The following is a 24,866-nucleotide window of genomic DNA, read 5'->3' as shown; positions in this document are numbered from 1 at the left end:
TCTTTTGATGCTAATACTACCATTGCCTTGATTGTGGCGAATTAATAGGTGGTATGCCACTTAATGCTAAGGCAAAGGAAAAAAAAACCCTCCTTCTGTTAAAAGCAAAGTTCAAAGACAAAACCTGCTTAATCCAGCCTCTACTGAAATCAATGAAAGAGCTTGCAGTGATTTCAGCACGTTAAATAGACTCTCTCAGCTGCAGCCTACGGAGGGGGGGGCAGGGAGAGGAGAAAAACACCCTTCATCTTTAATGCAGGGGTGAGTCACAAGTAAGTTTAAAGTTTTATCATGTCAAATTTGATGCCGACTTATAGCTCGGGAAGGCGAAGCACTGTGTGTTGAAAAATGTGTAAAGGGGACAACAATGACAAGGACTCTTTGCTTGTGGTCTGTACCACTCTCTTATTTTAGCCATCATTTCTACAAAAGTAGTTTTCCAACTGAACTGGTAGGATCTGTTGATGTTTCCAGCATGCCAAGATCTAAATAGACAGCTGTGTGACTGCAGTGTTTTTCTTAACTTCTGGAAACTACAGGACAATTTAGTAATTTCTGATTATGCAAAACTAACTATATTTCCTTTCTTTACACCGTTTTTGTTTTCAGTGAAATGCTCAGATGCAGCAACTTGGTCATAAAAGCTATAACTTTACTTGCTGGTACAAATTCATGACAGCTGGGTATTTCTGAGTCATTAAAGGTATCAGATTAATGTTATTACTTCTGTGAGGTCCCTAACTGTGTTTCAGTTATGACCTCTAAAGAGTCAAGAAAATGATTTTTTACTCACTACCCCTCTTTAAACAAGAATGGCAGATTTTAGCTTCAGGATGAGAAGGTTACTTCTGCCCTAGACAATTCTATCCAACTACCATACCTAACACCTAACAGGGCTTGTTTCGCTGAGTTTACTAAGGGGCTTTAAAATGAACAGAAGTGATATTAAAAAAGACATTTCTGTTGGTACAGACTTTCTCGGCAGTCGAATGTGCTTTTGCAAAAGGAAAGATCTCCGATCTCCCTTAGTAGAGGAACTTTCACCTTCTAACCTCAATTATTACCTCTTTTGTTTCCAATGGGGAAAAAACCCACACAAATAAAAGCATCAGGCTGCACAACCCAAATTCCATCACCACCCTGAAATGACTTATTTCCTGGTAGTACAGTCATACACAGTGAAAGTGCTTAAAATAATAGAAAAAGGATTTGGAGAAATGCAATAATAAATACAAGAGAGATATGAAAGTGACTATTAAAAAGGCTGCTTAAAAACATAATTTAATGTAGAATCATGCAAGAAGCAGACCAAAAAAAATTAGCTTGGAATTTGGAGACCTCCACTAACCTTTCTAGGGGAAAAAAAACAAAAACCACAAAATCCAGAAAAAGTCTAATTCTTGCTTTTTCTTACCAAAGACTATTTCTCTTGCATCCATTTTGAATGCACACCAAGTGCTTTGGAGTATTTTTATTGCAATAGCTTTAATAACACTCAGTAAAACTGTATGACAGAAATCCTGTCCTCCACCCCCAGACTGGCCCAAATGCTATTTACACACTCAGCGAGACAAGGTGAAGAATGAAGACGGCTTCTGTGACATAACACATTGACACAGCCTTCCACTTTTTATTATAGGGAATTATGGTTTCTTTCCTACCTTTCCACAAAAGGTAGAAGTTTTGCTTTTTGTACAAAACCAAAATGCTCCTGACTAGGGAAGTGCTGGAAATTCACGACACCAAAGAACATGGAATGAAACACAGGAAAAAATGCTGCCCCAAAATTCCCAGGATGCCACATATGCTAAATTCATGTTACATGTTCTAAATCTAAACAGCTTTGACTACTTTGTAGGAACTCTGAATACACGGAGACAAAGATGTCTTAAGCACAGGGTTAAGGTTACTTAGTGATAATTGGCGCCTTTCTAGAAAACCGAGTTCAGCTTAACTCCGACCTCTAAACTCCAGAAATATAAAACATGTCGAAACACAAAGACTAAGAAAAGGACAAACAGTTAATGCTTCTGTAACGGTCAACCCTTCAACTCCTACAGCAGGTGTTAGCCACACAGTACGAACAGGATGTTCCTACATGAAGAACAGGCACGATTCCTGCCCCCCTCTAAGCAGTGTAAAGCACAAGAGTAAAGCAGGCCACCCCATGCTAGATGCGACAAAGGGAACTAAGCCCCAAACTCCTTCTCCTTTATTGCCCCCGATGGACCGTTCTAGTCCCTAAACTCCCTACTTACATGCATCTCTCCAGAAATTCTTTCCTTGACGTAGCTTCACACTCCTGTTTCTCCTTCCTCAGCTTAGTCCAACAGCCCTTTCAAGTACTCTTTTGACCAATACCAAAATATTTTTCTTCCCCCTGCCTTCCTGCTCTTTCCCTTTAGTGTTTTTACTCCCCATTCCTCTGCTCTGTACCAATAATACTGTCAAAATCACATGGTAAAAAGACACTGAAAAACCCCTGCCTGAACTTAGGCAAACGTGCTGTCCCACCGTACTGTTCCACGTCCAGCAGTGGGATTGCTTTCCAGCATCCTCACAGATCTGCACAAGATGTATTTAGGTTTCTGAAAAAAAAATCAGAAGTCTTTCCAAAGTCACCATGCAAACCAGCACCGAGCATTTCCAGCAATGAAAGGACTATAGCAGCATCAGACCTGTAGCTTCTTTCCATACTTCTCTCAGGCTTGCCGTATATTGATACAGCTTATGTTCAGTGACCACAGAACATTTCCTTAAACCAAGTTACTCTTGGCAGCAGGCTACTTGCAATACTCTTACTTAGCCTGGCTGTATATAATTTTGGTGTAAGAGTATTTGACACGTAACAAGCCAAGGTTACACTACTCCTCCACAATTTTTTTCCAGTATTGGTTTGCCAACAGGACAGAGTCACGTATCTGGAGATAAATCTCCTCTGACTAACAAGACCAGCAAAGCCTCACTCTGAGAACTGTGCGCAATCTCCCACTCGTGCGCTGCAGCCAGCGGTGGGGGTTTTGTAAAGCACTAGTTACAGGCCACCCGGGGACCCGCGGAGCAGCACCCTGTGACTGCCGAAGGAAGGGCTTGCCCTGGGTGGGGGGTGCTGCCCGCATCGCTGCCGGGCACGGCTGTCCCCATGCTGGGACTCTGTGGGAGCACTGCCAGATCCCCCCACATTTACAACGGGTCCATAATTGCACATACGGGTCCCTAATTTTTAAATTAGGTCCCTATTTGCACATATGTACGTATGCGTATGTGTGTGCATGCGCATGCTTTGCAGGGGCAGAGATTTTTTTACATTACAAAATTCTGACAACTCAGCCAGGCAGGGATTTAAATTTTAAACCCACAGTCCTCAGTTTGTAGTGCTTAAAGAAAGAAGTTCAGGGAGATGAGGTTTTTTAAAGAGACACATTCAGATACTATGCTAATGTGGACCACTAAATATATGCATATGACTGTAAAAACAACTTTTCACTTTTCTGTTTCAGTAAGTTTTAAACATGCCACATTATATGGATGATACAACGGAGACACTTTTCATTTCTATCTTTAGCTGGAAAAGTATGTGAAATCCTGATGAAGAATGGATTAAAGTGCTGCTACAGGACTGAGCTAAGTTCTGTAAAATCATATATGCATGTACCGTAAGTATGCCAGGATGGAAGGGTTTCCTTAAGTAAAGCAATACTTTTCTAAGTGAATTATTTCAAGCTTGTTACTAAAATACAAGTAATTAATTGTGTCTCAAAAGACAGGTAATGTTCAACATGCCCTTATAAAAATAAGAACCAGCTAATGATGTTTTGTACACAACATACATAGACAGTGTTAGGAGTGAGGAAACACCACATTACCATAATTTCATTATTTCCCCAGCCCTGTAAGCATACATACAAGTAACACATACTTTGCTCTAAATAGTTCCTTCCGCTGTCTCCCATTTTCTGGGCCTCAGATTTTTGAGGTCTTATTTTTAACTACTGCAATTATTTAAAGGAGCACTGGTCAGCTGAGATGCATATTATATGCTTAAAGTGCAGTAACAATACAGGATCCTTTTAGAACACATCTGAAATTATAAATCATTAAAGCCAAGAGTTAGTGACCTCGGTGTTATTACTAATTTTTATTGTGCATTGATTTTTAGCAATAATTAATCATTTTCTAATGCTTTAAGTGGACTAAAACACGGATCATTATCCTACACCAGGAAATATCATTTAAAGAACAAATAGGTAGAATGAAAAAAAAAACCAAAACCAACCAAAATAAAACCAAAAACCAAATCACCAAACGAAAAAACCCCATACTGGATTAATCTCTAAAATTATTTAAAATATTTTCTGCACTAGTTAAGCAGCATAGAACTTTGTGTTGACTACTTCAGAAAAATAAAGCTGAACTTAAAATTATTTTGGTTTTGCCAGCAATGGTGTGAAAATAGGGTAAAGGTAACGGTGTCCTAACAATAAATTTTTAGAAACAGAAAATATTTTAGAAAAGTAAATTTAGAAATGAAATAACTATACCAAATACTAGACATCGTAGGCTTACACATGTACATTGCACTTCTCTGGTGATACTCTTTTGAAACGCAGGTGATAATTACCCATCTTTCAGATGATATTAATGTAGCCTGAAACTTGTTTGTTTTCCTTTCAAGCATGATATTGCAGGTCTACAATGTTTATTGTGAAGCAGAATTACAACATCACCAAGATAATTTTATTACCAACTGCTTAGAAGCAGCTTAAATGGAATACCCACAGTTTTTCATCTCTGAATAAAAGGGGCAAAATTACTTCCCAGTATGTGGGTATCACTGGTTTCCTTCAGACATGACTTTCAGTTTAAAAAGTCTACTTTCAACATTCAAACTCTTAATCATTCCAGCCTAATACCATGACAGATCTGCAGATTCTACCAGTTCCATTGAAAGTGTCAGCCTCCATATATCATCAGCAAAGTTCTCCTGCTTTTGTTCTTCTGTTTCCATCATTTATAATCCCTCCAATATACAGAGCTGCCTTCAGTAAGAGGGACCCATATCTGTTTCTGTGCAAATATTATTCTTCTCCTCCACGATCGCAGTGAACATTAACTTACGTCAAGGAAACCAGATGAATGCCTTTATTTTGGTTCTGTTCCTTCACCTACCATTGTCTCCCCTATTCCTCTTTTACATACAGCTGATCAGAACTAAAAAATCACGTTGCCACAGGAACTATATTTAACTTGGATCTTGTAAAGCTTCTCACACACCTGAGCCTGCTAACACCCAACTGCGGCACTGTCCTTCTTTCAAACAAGTCTGGAAAACCACATCTACTGCTTGTGTAATAGCTAATAGGTTGCATAACTTAAGAGTTAAAACCACAATAAACTTTGTGAGCCAAGGTAGAATTTAACTGCAAGTGGGACAGACTTTGGGAGAAGAAAGAAGCAGCTTTGCAAGTATTTTCACAGTTTTCTTCCCCGGCATTTCCAAAAGCATGGAGGCTGCAGCGTTGCATCTTACAACTGATGCTTGCAAGAGCAAAAACCTTGAGACTGGAACTTTCTTTTCTGAAACAGCCCCTCTAATGCATTTTGTGTATGGCATCCTCTAACCTCGGTAACGTGTGTTTGCTGAGCAATAACACAGCTTTGCCCTTTTCCCCTCCCATGTTATGGCTGTGATCTCAAAACCAAGGCCTTGGAGTTGGGAGCACCCTATCTAAAGACATCGACTGCTCTAACTTTATACTCCAAAGAGTTACTTGGAAAAACACCAGACAGAGATGTAGTGACTACTCCAGCCAAGGTACATCTAAACCCTTTGCTTGGAGATGCAATGCATAAAGCCTTAAACCTAGGTACCCATAACCACCACACAGACACAAGCCAAGCCACCGAAACTGCCACGTTATCAAAGTTTACAGATTGCTTTTTGTTCTGTAAAACAATTCTTAAAAAAGCGATCAGAAACCAGTGAACCATTCTCTTTGACCTTGAGTTATTTGGTGCATCACCCTTTCAGAAACGATACTGAAAAAAACCCATTGTGCCGCAGCCAGATTTTTTGATAAAATCATCGCTGGTGTTCATTACGCTCTTGCCTCTGTGCCCTGCAAGGTCTGAAAGGGCAGAAGTGGCAACACAGGCTTGACAAGTTTTCTGCTCCCCCTGCTCACTCGCTTCTACTGACCCTTCTGATCACATCTCTAACAAAGCACACAAAACCACCAGGGGATTAGCTAGTCTTTTTGACTTAACCTACAAGAATTACTATGTTAAAATAGACTCACTGTTCTGCTTTAACTATTGACACATTTGTATTTCATTATTTGGCTTGATTTAAGAAATTACATTTTAATAATTTTTGATCCATCCATGGAAAACGTCATTAAGTGTGCAATGTGTTATACTCAGCAGTCTACCTTGATGTCCCAGGATGGCAGATATTTTTTTCCAACTCCAATTAACAACAGGACTATACATTCATAATTCATATTTTGTATACTCTTTAGTCTTTTGTATACTCAGCAACTCTTTCTAAAAAGTTTAAAACAAAGTTTCAGGAGTCCATGCAATCTGTTTTTTCACCTGAAAGAGGGAAATATATAAAACTTCATGCACATTTCCTAATCATACTAATCTAGAAGATGATCACAAGCAATAAATGAGCCTGTCTTCAGGATTATGGCAACACAAATAGTCACAGTTTCGTGTATCTTACAGTTCAAGTAGAGATTCTTACTATGGGAAAATACAAACAGTTTCAGAAAGCCAGCATACAATCTTCATCAGATCATCTGTCAACTTATTTGAAAATAATTTCTGGAAGGAAGAAATTGCCCATTTTCAATTAAGCCACGGGCATTGCAATTTCTTTTTACCTCCCATATACTTTCAGCTATGTAATACAGACTCTTCAGACTCATGTATTTTACAAATATTACAGAATTCTATTTCTTCTGGTACATTTGAGCTCTCTGATTTAGTTTAGGATTAATGTTTGTTATTCCTGTCATTTTTCATAATAAAACCTCCCCCTTAGCAGAGGATAAATCATGCAAAATTTATCCTGAAGACTTTCACAAAGAAACTGTTAATTTCAAAGCAGCCCTTCAACACTCGTTCATCTTGAGGGTCCTTAAATTTGGGATAGTTTATAAGTGCTCTGTCTTACTTCTGGAAGATTTTTATGTCTGACATTCACACTGAACTTCCATAATCTATATGAGGTGGGTATTTTCTAGGGATGTCACTGTGACTGATTGGGAAGACCGTTTAGCTCAAAAAGATTTTGTAGAACAAAAGTATCTGACGGAAACTTGCCCTGAGGTATCGGCCATACTTCAGATGCGATTGACATGAAATCAGAAATAAAGCGATTGGTCATGACTGGCAGACTGATTTTGAATATATGTTGTTATTGCACCCAGTTACACAATAACATAAACCAGAATGAACTGCAAAGTACATCTCAGTAATTAAATGTAATTTATATATGTATGTTAAGCCCAGGACACATATGGGCTTGCATATATATGTCCAGGACTGACCTGTCTGCAATGCTCTCTTTTCCTTTTCATAATCTAGCGAGGTATCTGTGCGCTGTATTGCACAACAGCAACCCTTAAAGGACCAGGTTTTCCAACATCCTGGAAAGAACAAGAGCAGAAGTGCTCCCGAAGGTACAGTGTGGTACAGTGAGCAGTAAACAGTGCTCAAGTGCCTGCTGTGTGGGGGAGACTGCTTGCGGGTCCACATAACACCAATTCAGCAGACATACAAAAACAGCCCTTATGGATTTAACTTAATCTGCTGCTCAGTTCTCCACGCTGTTGCCAGTCTTGCAGCAAGTCCAGGCTTCACATGGACGTTTAGCTCAATGACTGGAGGTGCAGGCACAGCAGTGAAAACAGCTGAAGATACGAGTTCCAAAGCACTGAGTGACCTGATTGACTGTGACGGCTTTGAAGGAGTGTACTTGGATTATCAAAGACAGCTGAAGTTCAAGAAAGGGTCACCAAGAACCCACCCCAGGATATTTCAGTGCCCTCTTCTTCCAAAACACGTTTTATGGGCCATCATAAATGCCACGTGATTTGCAAATGATGGAAAAGCTTAGTCACCTCCGTGATACAAATTAATTTGCTATCTGTGTTAAGTCACAAACTATTAAATCTAAACCACGCTCTCATTTGAGGAAGTCTGGAATTGCCCAAGCCAAGGATTTTGGTGTTGTGGTGGTGTTTTTTTTAAAGTAATAGGTCTTTCTGTTGTGCTGCATACATCCGAGTTCAGGGATTACATTATGGGCAACACTCCCTTATGTCTAGAGCTGCTGGCGCAGTTTCCAGCTCTGAGCAGACTCGTTCATCAAGTGCATGACAATTCTGAATTCAAGAAGAGAAAATGTTCCAGTATTACAGGAGTTACCTAACTTTAATACAAGTTACAGCAAGACACAGTTAAAACTTCTTCCATGGTTCCTCCACCTCATTATAAGCCAATGAAGAGGACTGATGGAGAAAGAATACATGAATGTGGCAGCCAGTTGCCCCGGAGGTCCCTTCTGTATGAGCTTGCGTGAACGAGCTGTACAGGCACCTATGGATTTGCACGGAGCTTTAACAGAAAACAGCAGGTCAAAGACAGTAACATTGCCTGCTGAAAACGAATACGCTATACGAAAATTTCCCAAGGAAAAGCTCTGAAGATCTGTACTCATGCTGGATCTGCAATCACTAACAAACTCCGGACAACAGCAGTCTGTCCCAGCTGCCCAAGGCCATCACGATCAACGACAGAGGCTTGGACCACATCCCAGAGGGTGGTGACTCCTACACGCTGATGCAGCCGGCAGGATCACATTTATACCTAAAGGAACAACGAGCCCTCTGAGGGACTTTCCGAGCACCCGCACCGCAGCCCCCGGCTGACCCTCCCCAGCTGAGCGGGCGAGAGAATGCCGGGGACTGAACCCACGTGTTGTGCAAAGTCACCTGCTTTTCACAATAACGGCTTGGTTCTACTAATGGCTCAATGAGTAAAAGGTGTTCAAAGAAATTTTTGTTTCTCTCTCTCCCTCACTTCAATTCCCTATCAGGGAAGAGGGAATTTACAAAACAGTCCTTAAAACTGCTTGTAACGTTCTGACTTGAAACCCCAGCTCAGAGTACATAATTCATGATCACTGGTAAAGGAAAAAAAAACCCCACAATTTCCAGCTTTTATTGCCCTCAAGACATCTGACTTACTGCTTCAGTCCTTGTAATTAATGGCAGTGGCTTCCAATATACTCCACGTATGTGTGTATTCATGCAGTTTATAGTGTGATTTAAATGTAACAGAAGTAAAATAAATTTATGCATTAAGTTTACCCTGATGCTATGTAAACTTCTTTTGAAGAACTATATGTACAATCTTGAAAATTTCAATGAACTAAGTTAAGGTAGGAAAAACAGAAGAGTGATATACTCTGCTGTATTTTTATAAGCAATTGTAATGGATGCTAAACCACAAAAGCCTACAAAAAAAAAAAAGAAAAAAACCCTCCATGACACCACTAAACTCCTTTCACTAAATTACATTGCCATTTTTTTGACTTTTGAATTTTTCTGAGAAAAAAATTTATAGTGAAGGGAGAAATTTCCCTCAGATGCTGATCAAATATATGTTTATATGGGAAGTAAAAATTGTTTTCTCCCTTAAAATTAGAGATTATTCCACCTTATCTGTAGAGAGTACCTTCCTTCTCTTCAGCACAGGAGTATGCAGTATACAAGGCTCCTGATGCTATTTCAGCTTCCTGGCATTTAAAGTCTCAGAATTCAATCAGGGTTTCCAGACTTACTCACAGGGGAAGGAGGATGGATAATGAATGCTCATGGCCGCTACAAATCTCACAGGACTACACTTTCCTAAAAGTAATTTTTTTTTTTAATACTGGATGGTCAACGTGGACTATACATGGCTACAAGTATCAACCCATAAAATTATATTACAGTGGTGAAGGTTTCAGAATCCTTGCAAATTCTGTAACTATTTCTGGCTTGACAGTCTTTAGAAAGAACTCTGCCTCTTCCTCCACATGCATATTTTCCACATTTTATTTTCCAGTGTCCATTAATTCTTTTTCTTAACAACATGGTCTAGATCGAACCCATAGCCATACATTTACTTAAAGATGCTCCAATTTTCAAACTGAATTTGTATGAAGTTTATGAGGAAGCTGTTGGTAATTTTCATTCCAATGAGTTTCTGATGTAAAAACGAAGCAAAATTCAAAAAAGTAGAACACCAACTTGCTTTCCTAAGTGTATTTCCAGTCTAGCTTTGAATTTCGACTTTCCTTCTTAAGTGAGACATTTATGCTCTGTGAAAACATAAGATTTCTCTTCTACCAGGTGCCTGAAGTACCCCAGTGCAAGACTTAAGCGCCATGGCTCCAGGCTGGAGTCAAAATATTCTTCTCCTTTCTCAGGGTCTGACTCCGCACACCCCAGCCGTGACTGTGCAATATAACTCATTCCCCAGATTCAGCTACGAACTGAATTTTCAGCAGCTCCGTAGGCAGATCATTTACAGCTTGCCAAAAGGGTACAACCTATTTTAAAACCCATGGGGTGCTCAACCACCTCCCACAACAACAAAAACAGATTTTCATTTCAGCACCTGGTCAAGTAACTTCAAGTGGTTTCAACCTGAGCTGAATCTAGCTCTAAAATAAAACTGTCTTTAAACATTTGTAAAATTCTGTTTAGCAGCTTTGCCTAACCACAGAAAGCCTGCTCACAGGTAATTACCTGCCTTTGAATTCATCGCACAAACCCCCAGCTGGCTGCACACCAAACGGCCAGCACTGTGGTAGCTTTAAAGATAGAACATAAACGCTGTCAAACATTTTGGCCATCTTTAAAACAAGGAAAAAGGAGAAACCAGGTTTTCATAGGTCAGTCAGTTTATATAGTTCCTGGAAAAATAGGGAGGAAAATATGCAAAAATATTTGTAAGCATCCAGAAAGTAACACAAAGGACCGACACTGAGTTGCCACTGAGCAACAGCTACATCAATCAGAATGAATCCCATCAGAGAACAACTGGGCTCGCAGATAAGAGAAATCATAGCTATCTTGATGGCTTGTGAGGCTTTCTGCAGTACCTCACACGTTGTTGTCGTAAAAAACATAAGGACACATAGTGTAAATAAAACTACTAGACCACTAGACCAAGTTTGAAACTTGCTGGAAAAACGTTAACTCTGAATATTTCAATAGTTCAGTGACAAACACGACGAGTTATATATTAATTTTTCCCTCATGGTCTGCCTCCCCCTCCAGCCTTCACATTTTTAACTCTCTGGTCCCAAACTTGCTGTAAAAGTCTTCACTCAGGTCTTTATTCTGGCAGAGCAGCGAGCAGTAAATAAAAGCGTACTGCTGAGATGGGGTAGTACAGGCGCTAAGCAGTCAAACTCAGATGTTAATCAGACTTGGCTTCTCTTACACGTAAAGTACATTCTGCACATTGCACCATGCATTAACATTATTGTACATGTTGGGGGGATGGCGGGGGGCAAGCATCCTGACATCCAGAAGCAGTTATCACAGCTGCGTCTAATTCCTGGGGCACGTAATGCCACTTGGTCACAGCACAGAGCGAGGGAGCTCAGGGGCAGTGACGGCAGACCAGAGCAGTGGCTGAATAAGGGCACTGTCCCTTGCCTTTTCTCCACCTCCTGATATCCCCAGCTCCCGCCCTTAATTTCAGAAGAAGAATATCCCTATATATTCCCATTGTATGATCTTTGGATTGGCCATCGTGAAGCTAAGGCAAGAAATATTACTGATTCTGCTGTGCTGTGAGTATTAGAAACAAGGGAGGGGTTCCTTTTCTTTCTGGGCATTTAAATCACACCCACCAACGTGATTTAAATTATTTTTGAGATCAAAAAGCAGTTCAGTTATGAAGTTTGTAACTTGGTTATCCACCTCAGAAGAGTAAGTACAGTGCTTAATAGAACTAATATGGAGAGAAACATTTAAGGAGGCACTCTTCAGAGGAATTAAATATTCAGTAGTTGACTGACATAAAATTTTCCAGCTGGGAGCAAGGTAAATTACTTGATGATATACAGAAAGAGAGAAGGAAAAAGATTGTAAGAAAAAAAACTGTAAGAAAAAGTGAATATATAGTTTTGTACCTAGACAGCAAAATGCGCTTTTTTTTTTTTTTTTTTTTTTTTTTACATCTAGTAATTACACCAATAATTGAAAGTGAATTGCTTACACTACACACTATTGAAAATACATATAGAAAGACTGGAATCCACACTGCAGTTGAGGGTAGCGTACTCATGAAGCTGCAGTCACATTAATGCTCTCAAAACAGCTGCCACCTATTCTCTGAACAGATGAACCTGACTGTACCTTGCTGAAACCCTTGTTTTCAAAATGGCTATTTCCTCACGGTTTTTCCATGTGACAGAAATCAAGCTGATCCTGAGACGATGTCATCCCCTAATGCTTTCAGAAATTATGATGGACCAAATCTCAGAGACAGAAACCTCCTCACAGGCCCTCAGACAAGTCACAGGTACCTTGAAAAAAATAAAGAACTGGGAAATTAAAATTATGAAGAACATGGGGTATTACAGATCCTTAACTTTAGCGGGAAAAAAAAAAAAAAGTAGCTTTTACACTTAGAATTATAGTATTCTGATCCTTTGCAAGGCAGCTAGATATAAAATCCTTACCAGACACATCTAAAAAAATTCCTTTTACATTGCTCATTGACATGTTTATCTGACTAGAATCTGTAATTTGAGTTACACAACTATCAGTACTATCACTTCTACAATTGAACACAATAGGGAAATGGAGAAATCCAGATCACCACCACTACTACTACTGCTACTACGCCACAAAATAGCATGTCACAGTTAACACACTTCGGAGTGAGAATTATCTGGAGACAGACCGCTGGAGATAATGAGCATCCAGACTCATCTCTGAAAAAATGTATTTAGCAATAGGTGGATGAAATGGGGGTAAAAGCCAAGAGAAACAGAATTTTGGGGTAGCACATTCTGAGCAACATTTTAACTCATTTTTTTCCATGTAAATAACTCAGCTTCACTGCAATCACTTATGAAAGAAAAATCATCCCTAGTTTTTCTTAACTGTGCTTTAACTTTTCTCCAAGCTGGAGACAGCATTTATGGTAAGCATATTCTAATTGATGGTTATGAAATGATGAGACCATTTAGACAGATGTCTGATTCTCCATGGACATTTTTTCTCCAGGACAAACAAGAAAGGCCTGCAGCCGTAACTGTCTTTTCTGAATTTATGGTGGTAGAACTGTCCATCTGGATTAGTGTCATCTGCCCTTTTAGAAAAATATCAGTGCCTGTAAGGCTTTCAAAGATAAATTATCTATGTGAAGGGAAGATTCCATGTTGACCTACTGCTATTTTTTTTCTTATTAAGATAAACTCAACTGAGGGTTTTCTGCAAAAAGGCAATTATTTTTATGACTTCCATCAACACTATCCCCTACAAATTTGAAAGCGCTGTTACTATGCTTGATACTCCACAGACTGTCCCTAAAAGTCTTAAGATCTTCCTAAAAAGAGCCAACTGAAAAGGAACTGGGAAGGCAAATATGTTATTATTGCAGCTGTGATATCTGGGCAGAATCACTGAAGCTGTCTGGAACCAGGGTTGGAGAAATGGTACTCACTAAGTGGAGCAATTTGCAAATAGCAATAGATCTGTCCATTTCCGAAGTATTGCAGAGCTGAAATAACAGAGCATATACGCTCAGCCTTCAGAAATAAAGACGAGAACAATCGTCAAATAACTTGCTTGCTGGTTCAGCATCTGTAGTTAAATAATCTAGCCAACATTCTTTCCATAGAAAGAGATCCTACCAACAGATCCACGGCAGAGGGTAACGTTACAAGCATCCTGCAAAGGCACCGGCTCCCACGTTCAGGCTGGTAGTAGTGTGCCACACGGACACTCAAGACACTTGCATGTTAACAGCTTTATGTGCCATTTCTTTCCCTATGCAAATGCAATAAAGGAAATCCAGTAACAGTAAGCTGCGTTATGGTTTAACCCTGGCTGGTCATTAATTACCACGCAGCCGCTCGCTTAATCCCCCTCACCCAGAGGGATGGGGAGGAGAGGTGGGAAGGAATGTAAAACTCGAGGGTTGAGATAAGAACAATTTCATAGTTGAAATGGAATAAAAAATGAAAGAACAATAACAAAAATGACAATAACAGTTATAACAAAAAGGGGAAGGGAAAGAATAACATCCAGACGGAAAGGAAGAAGTGAAGACGCGGTGCACAATGCCACTGCTCACTGCCCGCCCCAGCCAGCCCCGCCCCCCCCCCCCCCCCCCCCCCGCCCGGTATGTACCAGGCCTGATGTCCCATGGTATGGAATATCTCCCTGGCTAGTTAGGCTCAGCTGCCCTGGTTGTCCCCCTCCCTATTCCTTGTGCCCCTCCAGCCTTTTTGCTAGCCAGGCCTGAAGAGCCTCACATCAAAGCCAAGACACGGCACCACGTGAGCTCCTGAGAATATAATGAACTCCATCGCAGCTGAAACCAGGACAGGTGACAAAAATAAGATTTTATTAAAGGATGAAGGGGTAAGAGTGCACAACGTGGATGGCAATGTGTTACTTCCTTCTGCTAGCAGAGAAACATATGCAAGTTACTCTAAGCAAGGAATGACACATGAAGCGCCTGCCCGTTCTCGGTAACGCAGGAAGACCATCAGCTTCTATAGAAGTAATATGAATATAAAATTTAAGAGATTAGCACAAGCTCTTCCTGCACTGTTTGACTAGTCACTCTCCATCTCTACAAAGAGATAAAAGAACAAAGGATCTCATAACACAGGATTTTTGAAGGACTACAGGAAAGAAAACAAAAACCAACAAGATCTATTAATTACAGATTTTCATCGGCCCTGGATTAGAAGCCCCATCTTCTTTGAAGGTTCTAGTTCACTGAAAGCAATAAGTACTAGTGCTCCAAATAAGAAGAAAGAATGTAAAACTGGGTTAAAATGACATTACCATTTTCCAAATAACACTCCTAACCACAGAAAAGCTAACGTTCTTTAAATATTTTAGCTTTTCACATATTGTCTTCCCTTGGCACCCAGTGAAATAGAAGAGGGTAAATTAGCTCTTTACACCTCCTGTGAAAATAGTGCTTTTAAAAACTTGTGGATGAAAGAAGACAAAACAAAAACATAAATCAATGTTTTGATTTTTAAGCTGAACTTCCAAAAGTTACATTTCTGCACTTTTTCATTTACAAAAGTTTGAAAAAAGCATTCAAAGCTAATAAAAATAATTAAACAGTGTGAGTTGGTCACACTAAAGTAACTATTTCAACAGCAGCTATTTATATTTGAAAACTCAGTACTTCCCATCATGAGACAGCCTACAATAAATGAGCAGTCATTGCTCAAGCTGTACTTCTCTAAACAATAAACTGAAGAAGCCAAATTTAATCTCAATTTATGCCTTCAGCAGCTGACACATCCTATGTTATTTGTGGTATATACTGAGAGTAAGCTGAAATACATTTTTTAGCTTTCAGATGTAGAAGCAAAGTGATACAAGTACTGATACGTAGTTTTCATTTTGTGTTGGTGTACCAGGATACATAAATTAAAAGAAACATTTTTTTATTTAAAGTGATTTACACTGTTGGTCGAATTCATTCTTACGCTGAGAGGAAATATAAATGTTATTTATGCCCACAATAATGAGATAATAATGAGTTGAATTATTGTACAGTCATCAGTCTTGTATATTTTCATGTTTTGAGATTCAGATCATAAAAATTACTAACTCAAATTTGTTAAAATAAATCAAACCATGCCTTCAGATGTGATTGCTGTTATTATCACTTATAAATAGCTATATCAAGCAAAATACCGCCCAAAGCCATCTACCTTCTATATCAAACCAGGCTGTTCTCCTCATGGGAATTGTGATGAGAAATGTTGGTATTCAGGAGGGGTTACACTTCTCATTAGGAAGGAAAGGAAGGAAGGAAGGAAGGAAAGGAAGGAAGGAAGGAAGGAAGGAAGGAAGGAAGGAAGGGAGGGAGGGAGGGAGGGAGGGAGGGAGGGAGGGAGGAAACAGATGAAAACTGAAAGATTAAATTCCAATTTCATCAATGACCTTTAATACATAGGATGAAGGAAGCAGAGTTTATAAGTAGTGAGGGTATAAGGAAAGTCTCGAGAAGTTGCCTACAAATTTGGTATTTGACAAATAAATCAGAGATTATCATTGCTCTATTAACACTTAGCATCATTATTCACAATAAGCTTCAGCTTGTCAGAGTCATCAATGTCTTAATGGGGGAGGGGTGGGGGGAAGTGTAATCAATCAGCTAGCACTCTTGGTACTCATTCAACCAAAACTTGATAGAAAGAAGACATGACTTCAGTATAACCACCGAAGTTTTACCCTTTCTAACAGTCTGAACAGTAATTTATATATGAAAAAGCGTTCAGTGATCTAGCTAACCTCTAAAGGAAATTCAACAGGCATTTCAGTTACCGGGCTGAAAAAAAAAAAGCTTTAACTGAACTGTAGCATAGTTCTGCAGAAAATCCACATTTTCATGTACAAGCTTTATGTACTTAAAGACATCTGAGTACACTGTACAGTGGCACGAGAAAATGGATCTTACCACTGCAGCTGGAACTTGATGCATTTTTGCAGCAGGTGTTCCTGGGCGTGGGTAAAACTGATTAATAAACAAGCTCGGAAACCTGTACTGTTCTACAAGTTTCATTGTTTCTTGAAAATCTTCATCTGTCTCTCCTGGAAAACCACAGATGATGTCTGTAGCAATTGTTATTCCAGGCACTCTGTAAAGAAAGTAGAAAGGAACACTGAACTAAGGACATGTAAAAGTCTTGCTCCCTTAAAAGCTAGTGTACATAGACTTACAACTCTTTGACTTTATCTACAGAAATTGAGACCTAAAATGATCTTCGGAGCAAAAAAAAAGAATTAATACCATTGCTGGGTAAGGAAAAATGCATTTGGTATTCTGCCAAGAGCATACAGAATAGAAGAAAGAGATTGCAGCAGCTACTGGATTAGCACTGTGACAGAAGAGTGAAAACGCCTGGACCAACTCTTCCTTCATTCCAACCGATAGGTGATCAGCAGCGCTCGTAAATATCTTGATTTCTGATTGCTTAATCCACAAAATTTCAGGGACTTAGCCAGCAGATTTTCAGAGCAGGATATCCAAAGGAGGGGACTGGCATGCCATAAAACCTAACAATTCTGAACAAAAGTGGCCTTGGAGCCAGCAAGACATCTCTTAGTCACCAGTTAATTTCTAAGTCAGTACTCCATAAAATCACCACATGCTTTGCTTTAAAAGGAAACCAAAATACTTTGGTTTACAAACACACAGGTAGCTGAGCTCCCTTGTTACTCAGCGAGGTCAACGCTCCCTAACTGCTCCCTTTGGACGGGACACCAGAACCTCACAGCAGCTGCCCAGCAGCGGCAGCCAACAGACACTGCAGGACGCGCAGCGGGATGCACAGAAGGGGGTGGGGGAAGGGGGCTTCGCCTGAAGTTGTGCCACAGTAAGTCTTAGGCATGGGGGTAACGTCACTTGAGCATTTCCCCCCCATAGGTGTTGGAGTAGCTGCCCCTGTGGGGGTCAAGGCTTGCACCCAGACCGCCAGCTGCAGGGAGCCCCTGGGGGCTCGCCCTGGTGCCAGGTGAGATGTCCCTCTGTCCTGCAGGAGCTGCGCTGTCTCGGAGGAGCTGTGGAGGAGTTATGGGAGGAAGGGAGCAAGCTGTGCAGCATCAGAGAAGATGAAAGGGAGATGGACAGGATCTTCCCTGTAACTCAGCAGCCTGAAGAGCCTCAGCCCCCATATGCAGTAGAAAAGCAGGTAGTGTCAACCCCTGCTACCAAGTGAAGCAAAACCTCGGGAGGAGGGATGGAACCTGGTGACCAAACGGAAGGATCTTGCCCCACCTAAGGGCTTTCAACAGCAAGATAGATTCATCTCCCTCAGAGTTGAAGAGGAGCCAGTTATGCCAACAAGCAAAACATCTGGTTCACCTAAACCCTAAAACCATGCAAGACTGCCAGGAGTAAGCGGTAAGTGATCGTAATGGGTGACTCCCTGCTGTGGGGGACACAGATACCCATCTATTGACCTGACCAACCATCTAGAGAGCTTCGCTGTCTGCCAGGGGCCAGGGTCCGGGATGCTGCAGGGCTCACCTGACCCTCTGGTACTACTCCCTGCTGTTACTTCATGTGGGCACAAATGATACTGTGAGTGGAAACCTGGACAGCATTAGAAGTGACTACAGAGCTCTTGGGGTCACTAGTCAAGTGCATGGGGGCTCAGGTGGTGTGCTCCTCATCAGCAAACACTTTTGTAGTCCAGGTGACTATGCACTGCACACAGTGCCCAGGAAGCTTGTGAAGCTTCCTTCCCTGGAGATATTGAAAAGCCGACGGGACACGGTCCTGAGCATTTGGCTCTAGGTGGCCCTGCTTGAGCAAGAGGGGGTGGACAAAATGACCTCCAGAGCTCCCTGCCAACCTCACCCCTTCTGTCATTCTGTGACACGGCCCAGAAAAATGAGTCCTACAGCCAAGAGATTACTGCATCGTATTTACAGAGCGCTCTACGGGACCCAGGAGATATCAGCTCCGTTTTCCAAACCTGACACTAGCCAACTGGATGACCGCTGTCCCATGAGAAACTGTGGAACCACAGTACTGCTCTGTGCTCACCCCGCTTGGTGAAGTGGGAAAAACGACCAAGCTCTTCTGCAGAAAGGCAGAAAGGTGCAGCGCTTGAAGGGCTCAGCGCTCCCTACGGAAACAGCTTGGGCTGTTACTGATGGCGCAGAATCAACTGTTGTAGAAACAAGGATGAACTGCAGAAAATACGATTTATGAGGAAAAGTAAGAAGCCAATACAGATACCGGTGGTATCTGACTTAAAGCTGGCCCTGTTTCAAGTGAGAGGAGTAGATGAGATGACTTCCACAGGTCCCTTCCAACCTACATAATTTACGGTTCTTAAGTAGGCTAGGCAAGGGAACAGCTGAGAGATTCTTTTAGGGGTGAATGGCATAAAGACCAGCGCCACAAGCTCACACCTGAGCTGAAGATGGGGCCTCCAAGACTGTCTCCAGCCTCAAGAAACGGCTGGAAGTCTTCTCTTCCCCCACCAAGACAACAGACAGCAGAACTGTAAATACAAACGCATGCAATCCAAACGACAATTTATGAATCATTTGGATGGCCAAAGAGAACTATCATTTCTCATTAGACAGTACATCACCACAGAAAATCTAACGTGGTTACAGGGGTGAAGAAACTCGAGCTGGAATAGCTGAAAGAAAAACTTCCTGCAACAACGAGCTCTACTGGAACAGGAGAATCTGTTGGCAAAAGACCCAAAACAGGGGAGGCAGAGAATATTGTTCATAGTAATTTGATTAGGTGCAATATTAGAGCATGCAGAGCTTATATTCAGCACAGCAGCCTTCACATGAACAGTATATGGCAGTAAGTATCTTTTGTGACTTCTTTTTTTTTTTGTTAAACTTAAATATTTTTTTTTATTGAAGTATTGGCAATGAGTTTATATCAAAGCAAATGCCTTGGCCTCCTTTCTATATGTGCCTGCATACACAGTTAGCCACACAGGAATTTATTAGCCATTATATTATTAGAATCTTCTTTCACCTTTTCCTTATGAAAAATCCCCACAGAAGAAACCAAATTATTTCCATTCCTTTTTGAGTTCATGAATTCAGACTCTATCGTGTGAGACAAAGTTAAAACATGGCATTTGAATGCCAAATCAAAATCACTATCAAACTGAACATTTTCAAGGACTTGGTCCAATAATCCTAAGTGGGAAACAAGCTGAATATTGCACAGAGCAGCAACAATCCCCAGAGCTGTTGGCTAAACAGCCTCGGTTGCCGTTGCTTTCTTAAGACTAACAAACTGCAAAATATGAAGTTCTGCTTGGTATCAAGTAACAATAAAATTGGTTGGCTTTAAGGACTGAGCGAACAGAGGAGCACTGTGTTCTGCAACTTGATTTTGTTCACATCGCAAGTATCTTGTGCAGTAATACTAAGCTTATGGAAGAAAAAGTAGATTACTTTATAAATCAATATCACATAACATCAGCTGCCATTTCTCAGAACATGAACAGAACATTCATTATGTTTGACAAAGCCATTATGATAAAGTTATTTTAACCATTTTAATGACACTATTGGCAACAGTCAAAGCATTTATTACCAGTGGTAGTAGTAATACCATCCTTTGTAAAGGTTTGGTTGTTTCTATAGCAACATGAATTATAAGGTCCAATCAAACTAGATACAATGAAATATGCTTTTTTTTCTCCATAACACCAGTTGTCATTCAGTTAAAAGGAAATTACATATTTTAAAAATTCATAAACTCTACAAATGTCTGAACTCCATTTGGTGATAAGGTGTTAATTATCTTAGTAATTAGATTTCTTCTGGATGGAATTATTACACACAAAGAAAAGCTAGGATATGAAAAGAGAATAAGGACCACAGTGTATTCAGCAACAGCAATTAATTACAGCTCAATTCAGTATGACTGCCTAAAATATGACATTGCATAGTGCATTTTTATACCACTGTTGATTATATTGTTTAAAAAATAGTTTTAAAAGGGGGTAAAAAAGCATAAGATTTCACTCAAAATCCAGTACTGAAAAAAAATCAAGCTCTCAGCCTTTCTCAAAGCACTGATGAACAAAAATAAGTACAATTAGTTCCACATGCAAAACATAATTTCTTAATGGAAAAAAAGGGAAAAAATATAATTGCAGAAGAATATAACACACATATACACTTGAAAATTAAAGTGACCTTTACTCTGACAGTTTGAAAGAAAGCAGCACAAAATTCCTTATTGCATAGATTAAGACAATGTTTAAAAAATTGTGCCAGCTATGAAATATGATGGAAAATTACACAAGAACAATTTCTTGTGCATCAGCCAATATTAAACTGTTTTTTGAAATGAAACGGAGTTTATCTATTCTGAAGTAAACAAAGAAAAAAACTGCTGAACATCCCCTGTAAGCATTTTGTAACATTTATTACATAAATGCATTTACAGTAAGTCTAAAACTTCAATTGCAGCAAATGTTTTCTAGGGTCAGAGGAGAAGCTCCACAACACATTGTTCAGTGAACCAAGAACACACAGCAGCCTTTATGAAAGATATAACTACTTTATTGAAGCAGGAGGTTGCTTCAAACATACAGAAGTCTGGACGCTCCATATAGCCTAGCTAATGGAGGTGGCCAGCCTGCTTCTACACTTCTGAGCAGAAAATTTGCCAGCCATTTTAAACACTTATAATCCTGACAAATGCCCAGAAAGATTGCGTGTGTCATTTTATCTGGCAATCATAAATCTTGCAAGACTTCTTCTCTGAAGACATGCTATCATCTCCACTCACTCAACTTTACAAAATCAAGAAAAAGCTGAGTCCCGAGTCAAGTCTCAATTGGAATATTTACAATGAAATGGTGGAATTTCAGAAAAAGATGAATCTGAGGAATAATCAAGATAATACAGCCCTAATACATAGGGTTCCTCAACGCTCTCTCCTTTATGTCCTTCTGCATATATAAATCCCTTCCACCTACTCAAGCAGATACACGCTCTGTGGTCCTGGTGCAGCCCAGCAGTACAGATCACCATCATCTTGGGCAGTTGTGACCATCAAAAAGAATCAACTAATTAATCTTACATTAGAGAAGTGTCCATTTTAGTGTGATGCTGTAAGGACGAGCACACCTAGAAATGATCAGAAACGAGTGCTGAGAGGACAGATACCAAAAACCTCGCAGAAGAGAGGAGCAGATGTATCTGAAAGGACACAGAAGAAACACAACATCTTACCCTCTACCTGAAGAGGAACCAAGTCAGCCTCTTCGACTGAAATCGTTCTACCTCCCCAAGGAGCGGCTGATGCCTGGAATTAAAGTCATCGGTAAGTAGGAATGTGCTGTGGGTAACTGTGGCTCTAAGAGTCGCCTCCTCACAGCTCAAGCGCATCTGAGTTAGCTCTAAACAAGCCCAGAAGAAAAACAAAATAATAAAAAAATCTGAGATAAACTATCACTAGTACAACTAGGTATTTCCTGAAGTATCTGTTTGCTTAGGTATCTCTCTAACCAGTAAGCAGTGTGGGTACATGCTCACGGTGACAAGTTTCCTGCTCTTTTCTGCCCAGGGGACTTAATTACCAGGGTGAGAGACAACAGAAGCTGCACGAGCTGTAACAGGAAAGTATAGCAGATACTGCAGCAACAGCATGGACTGATTCCCCATCAGAGGGAAGTTAGAGAACTCTTGATGGAAGGTAAGTTGGAAGTGAAATGCAAAATCCCTGGTCATTTGCTTTAGGGAAGAGGTACAAGTACCAAGCTGCCAAAAATAAAACAGTAAACCCCCCCTATTTTCACAGAGCAAGACATCTAAGAAAACCAGCAGCGAATGTGTAAAACTTGCTAGGATTCGAGTGCTACATGGATCATTTCATGTGGCATTAGTTACAAAAAATACCTCCTCCGGCAATAACCATTACAAACCAAACCTACACTCCAGGAGGAAATTACGTGAAGATGCAAAAATTCATCAGCATCTTCACCTACTCGTGTGACCACCTGAAATTCTTTTGCATGATCACATATTCTTCCCACTTCCCTTTCGGCAATCAACATTTAAACCCAGCAATGACTTAAAGCCACCGACTCTCTCTTAACCAAGATCCCTCACCTCCATGCCTCCCAGTATAACAAAATACTGGGTTAGAATAAAGAGCTATATGAATAAATTTGAAACACTACATGTTCTTACAGAAGCATACAAGGGAAGTGTACAGAAGTGTGCCTGGGAAAACTAGAGTAATTAAGGTCAAACCAACAAATGTGATGACCTAGCAACTTCTTGATTCATAAATTAGAAATTTGCATTGAAAAAATGTTTGGGAAAAAACACACGTTGTTTTGTATTTTAGAACCTTTCTGCAGTATACGCCCATTTAGGAAACCCGCAGATGAAATGAAGTTAATGGATGAAAAAACTTGAAAGTATCTGAGAGTTGGTCTTTCAAGCGTATTTGCAGAACCTAACAGGCACCTCAACTCGGCATTTTGTGGTGGAGCTGACGGAGATGCTTGCAGCTTCCCCATGACCACACACAAAGTCCTCCAGAAGCCCCTTAACCCCCTTCCTTCTTCTCTACAGGGCTCAGTCTTCTGGGATTTCTGACTTACACTGGAATTGCTCACTGAGGACTCACACGAGCTGGAGCTAGCACAAGAGAAACAGAGTGCTCAGCTGGAAGCACTGCCTCTTTCAAAGGCTAGTGACAACATGAAACCTCAGCCTGCCTCTCTCTTGACTGTATGGAGATTGACCTGAGAATTAAGCCATGGGAAGATCCCAACACTTTCAGGAAGGGATTCAGCCTGCTTCTGATCTGAAATCCTCCTGCACTTCTCTCTCTCTCCACAGACGATGAATGGGGCACAGCACAATACACTCCTAATTCAAGTGTCTGGAGTTAGGGGAGTAAACCTGAACATAATTTCTGAAACAGGGGGCTCTCCATCTTTTTCAGTTTATGATTTACCCTAAATTATGCAACGGATGAACAGACTTCTAATAAATGGCTATCCACTGACAATGTTTTTCTTAGTAATCTTTTCCATATGCGTTTAGAAGTACTTCAGGATGTACAGGTTCAAAACCTCTGTGGCAGATAAAAAAGAGCTCTTTTGAATCCTCGTATCAATCGCTCAAGTGATTTACACATCGAGTGAAACTGGAAAGTACCTCGGTTCAACGACAGTAGACATTTCATTAACATTCCTTTGTGAAGCCTTTTAAATGATAACAGACCGAGCCTTACGGCTAAATATAAACCATCATTTGGTAAGAATGCTTATCCAAATGCAGCTATATATATCATGAACATTAATATTAAAGAAAATGATGTAAAAACCCAAGCAGTACTATCAAGTTCACCACAGAACATACGTTACTAGTTTTTATATGAAATTCTATTCAATGCTGCCATTTCCTTTTCCAGTGTTCAGTTGCTCTAGACACATGACATCACCAAAATTATCAGGACAAATAGTGGGAGATTTTGCTACTGATTGTCAGATAAATAAGGAAGATCCAATCATAACTTCACAAGAAAGACATTTAAAGCACTACTATAAAATTTAGCACTAAAAGTATAAATTGCAAGACAGGACAGACACTTCACAGATGATCTAAAAGAACAGAGAGGTGGCAAGTTATTGGAGCGAGCATGGCCAGGGACTCAGACCTCAATAAAAAAAATATAAATAATGTAAAAGTATCCATCTTCACTCTTCTGTAGTTCATATTAATATCTTTGACTTGAAGCTTTGTTAAGTCTGAGGGACCTTATGTTTGCTTCTATCGAACTGTCAATCAGATTAAATGAATTGAAAAGATGAGTCTACTGCATTTCGATTGAATTTCTGTTACATGTGTAATAAACCATATTGGAAAAAACCTGAACTGTATACTACATCCAATAGTGTCAGATACAATTGCATACTGGGAGAAACGGGTGAAAGTTCTGGCCTCGCTGCCTAAAAAAAATAATCTACTTATATTCAGTGCAAGAAAAAAAGTTTATTTAATAAACTATCAGGCTTAAACTTCATTATTTTTAAATTGTGTTGCATATTAGTTATTCAGACC

The 24,866-nt window shown here is 40.1% G+C and overlaps 1 protein-coding gene across 1 annotated transcript in view; it reads right to left on the bottom strand.

Moving 5' to 3' along the window:
• CDKAL1 (CDK5 regulatory subunit associated protein 1 like 1) overlaps nt 1-24,866 on the bottom strand; it is a 426,979-nt gene that overhangs the window by 95,386 nt on the left and 306,727 nt on the right. Inside the window, exon 12 of the mRNA XM_055800231.1 lies at nt 16,741-16,921. Coding sequence (XP_055656206.1) covers nt 16,741-16,921 — 181 coding nt within the window. The remainder of the gene's footprint in view (nt 1-16,740; nt 16,922-24,866) is intronic.

This window comes from Falco peregrinus, chromosome 3 (assembly GCF_023634155.1).
Source record: "Falco peregrinus isolate bFalPer1 chromosome 3, bFalPer1.pri, whole genome shotgun sequence".
Taxonomy (NCBI): domain Eukaryota; kingdom Metazoa; phylum Chordata; class Aves; order Falconiformes; family Falconidae; genus Falco; species Falco peregrinus.
The sequence above is the reverse complement of the archived record's forward strand: the minus strand, read 5'-3'. Positions and strand labels throughout refer to the sequence as shown.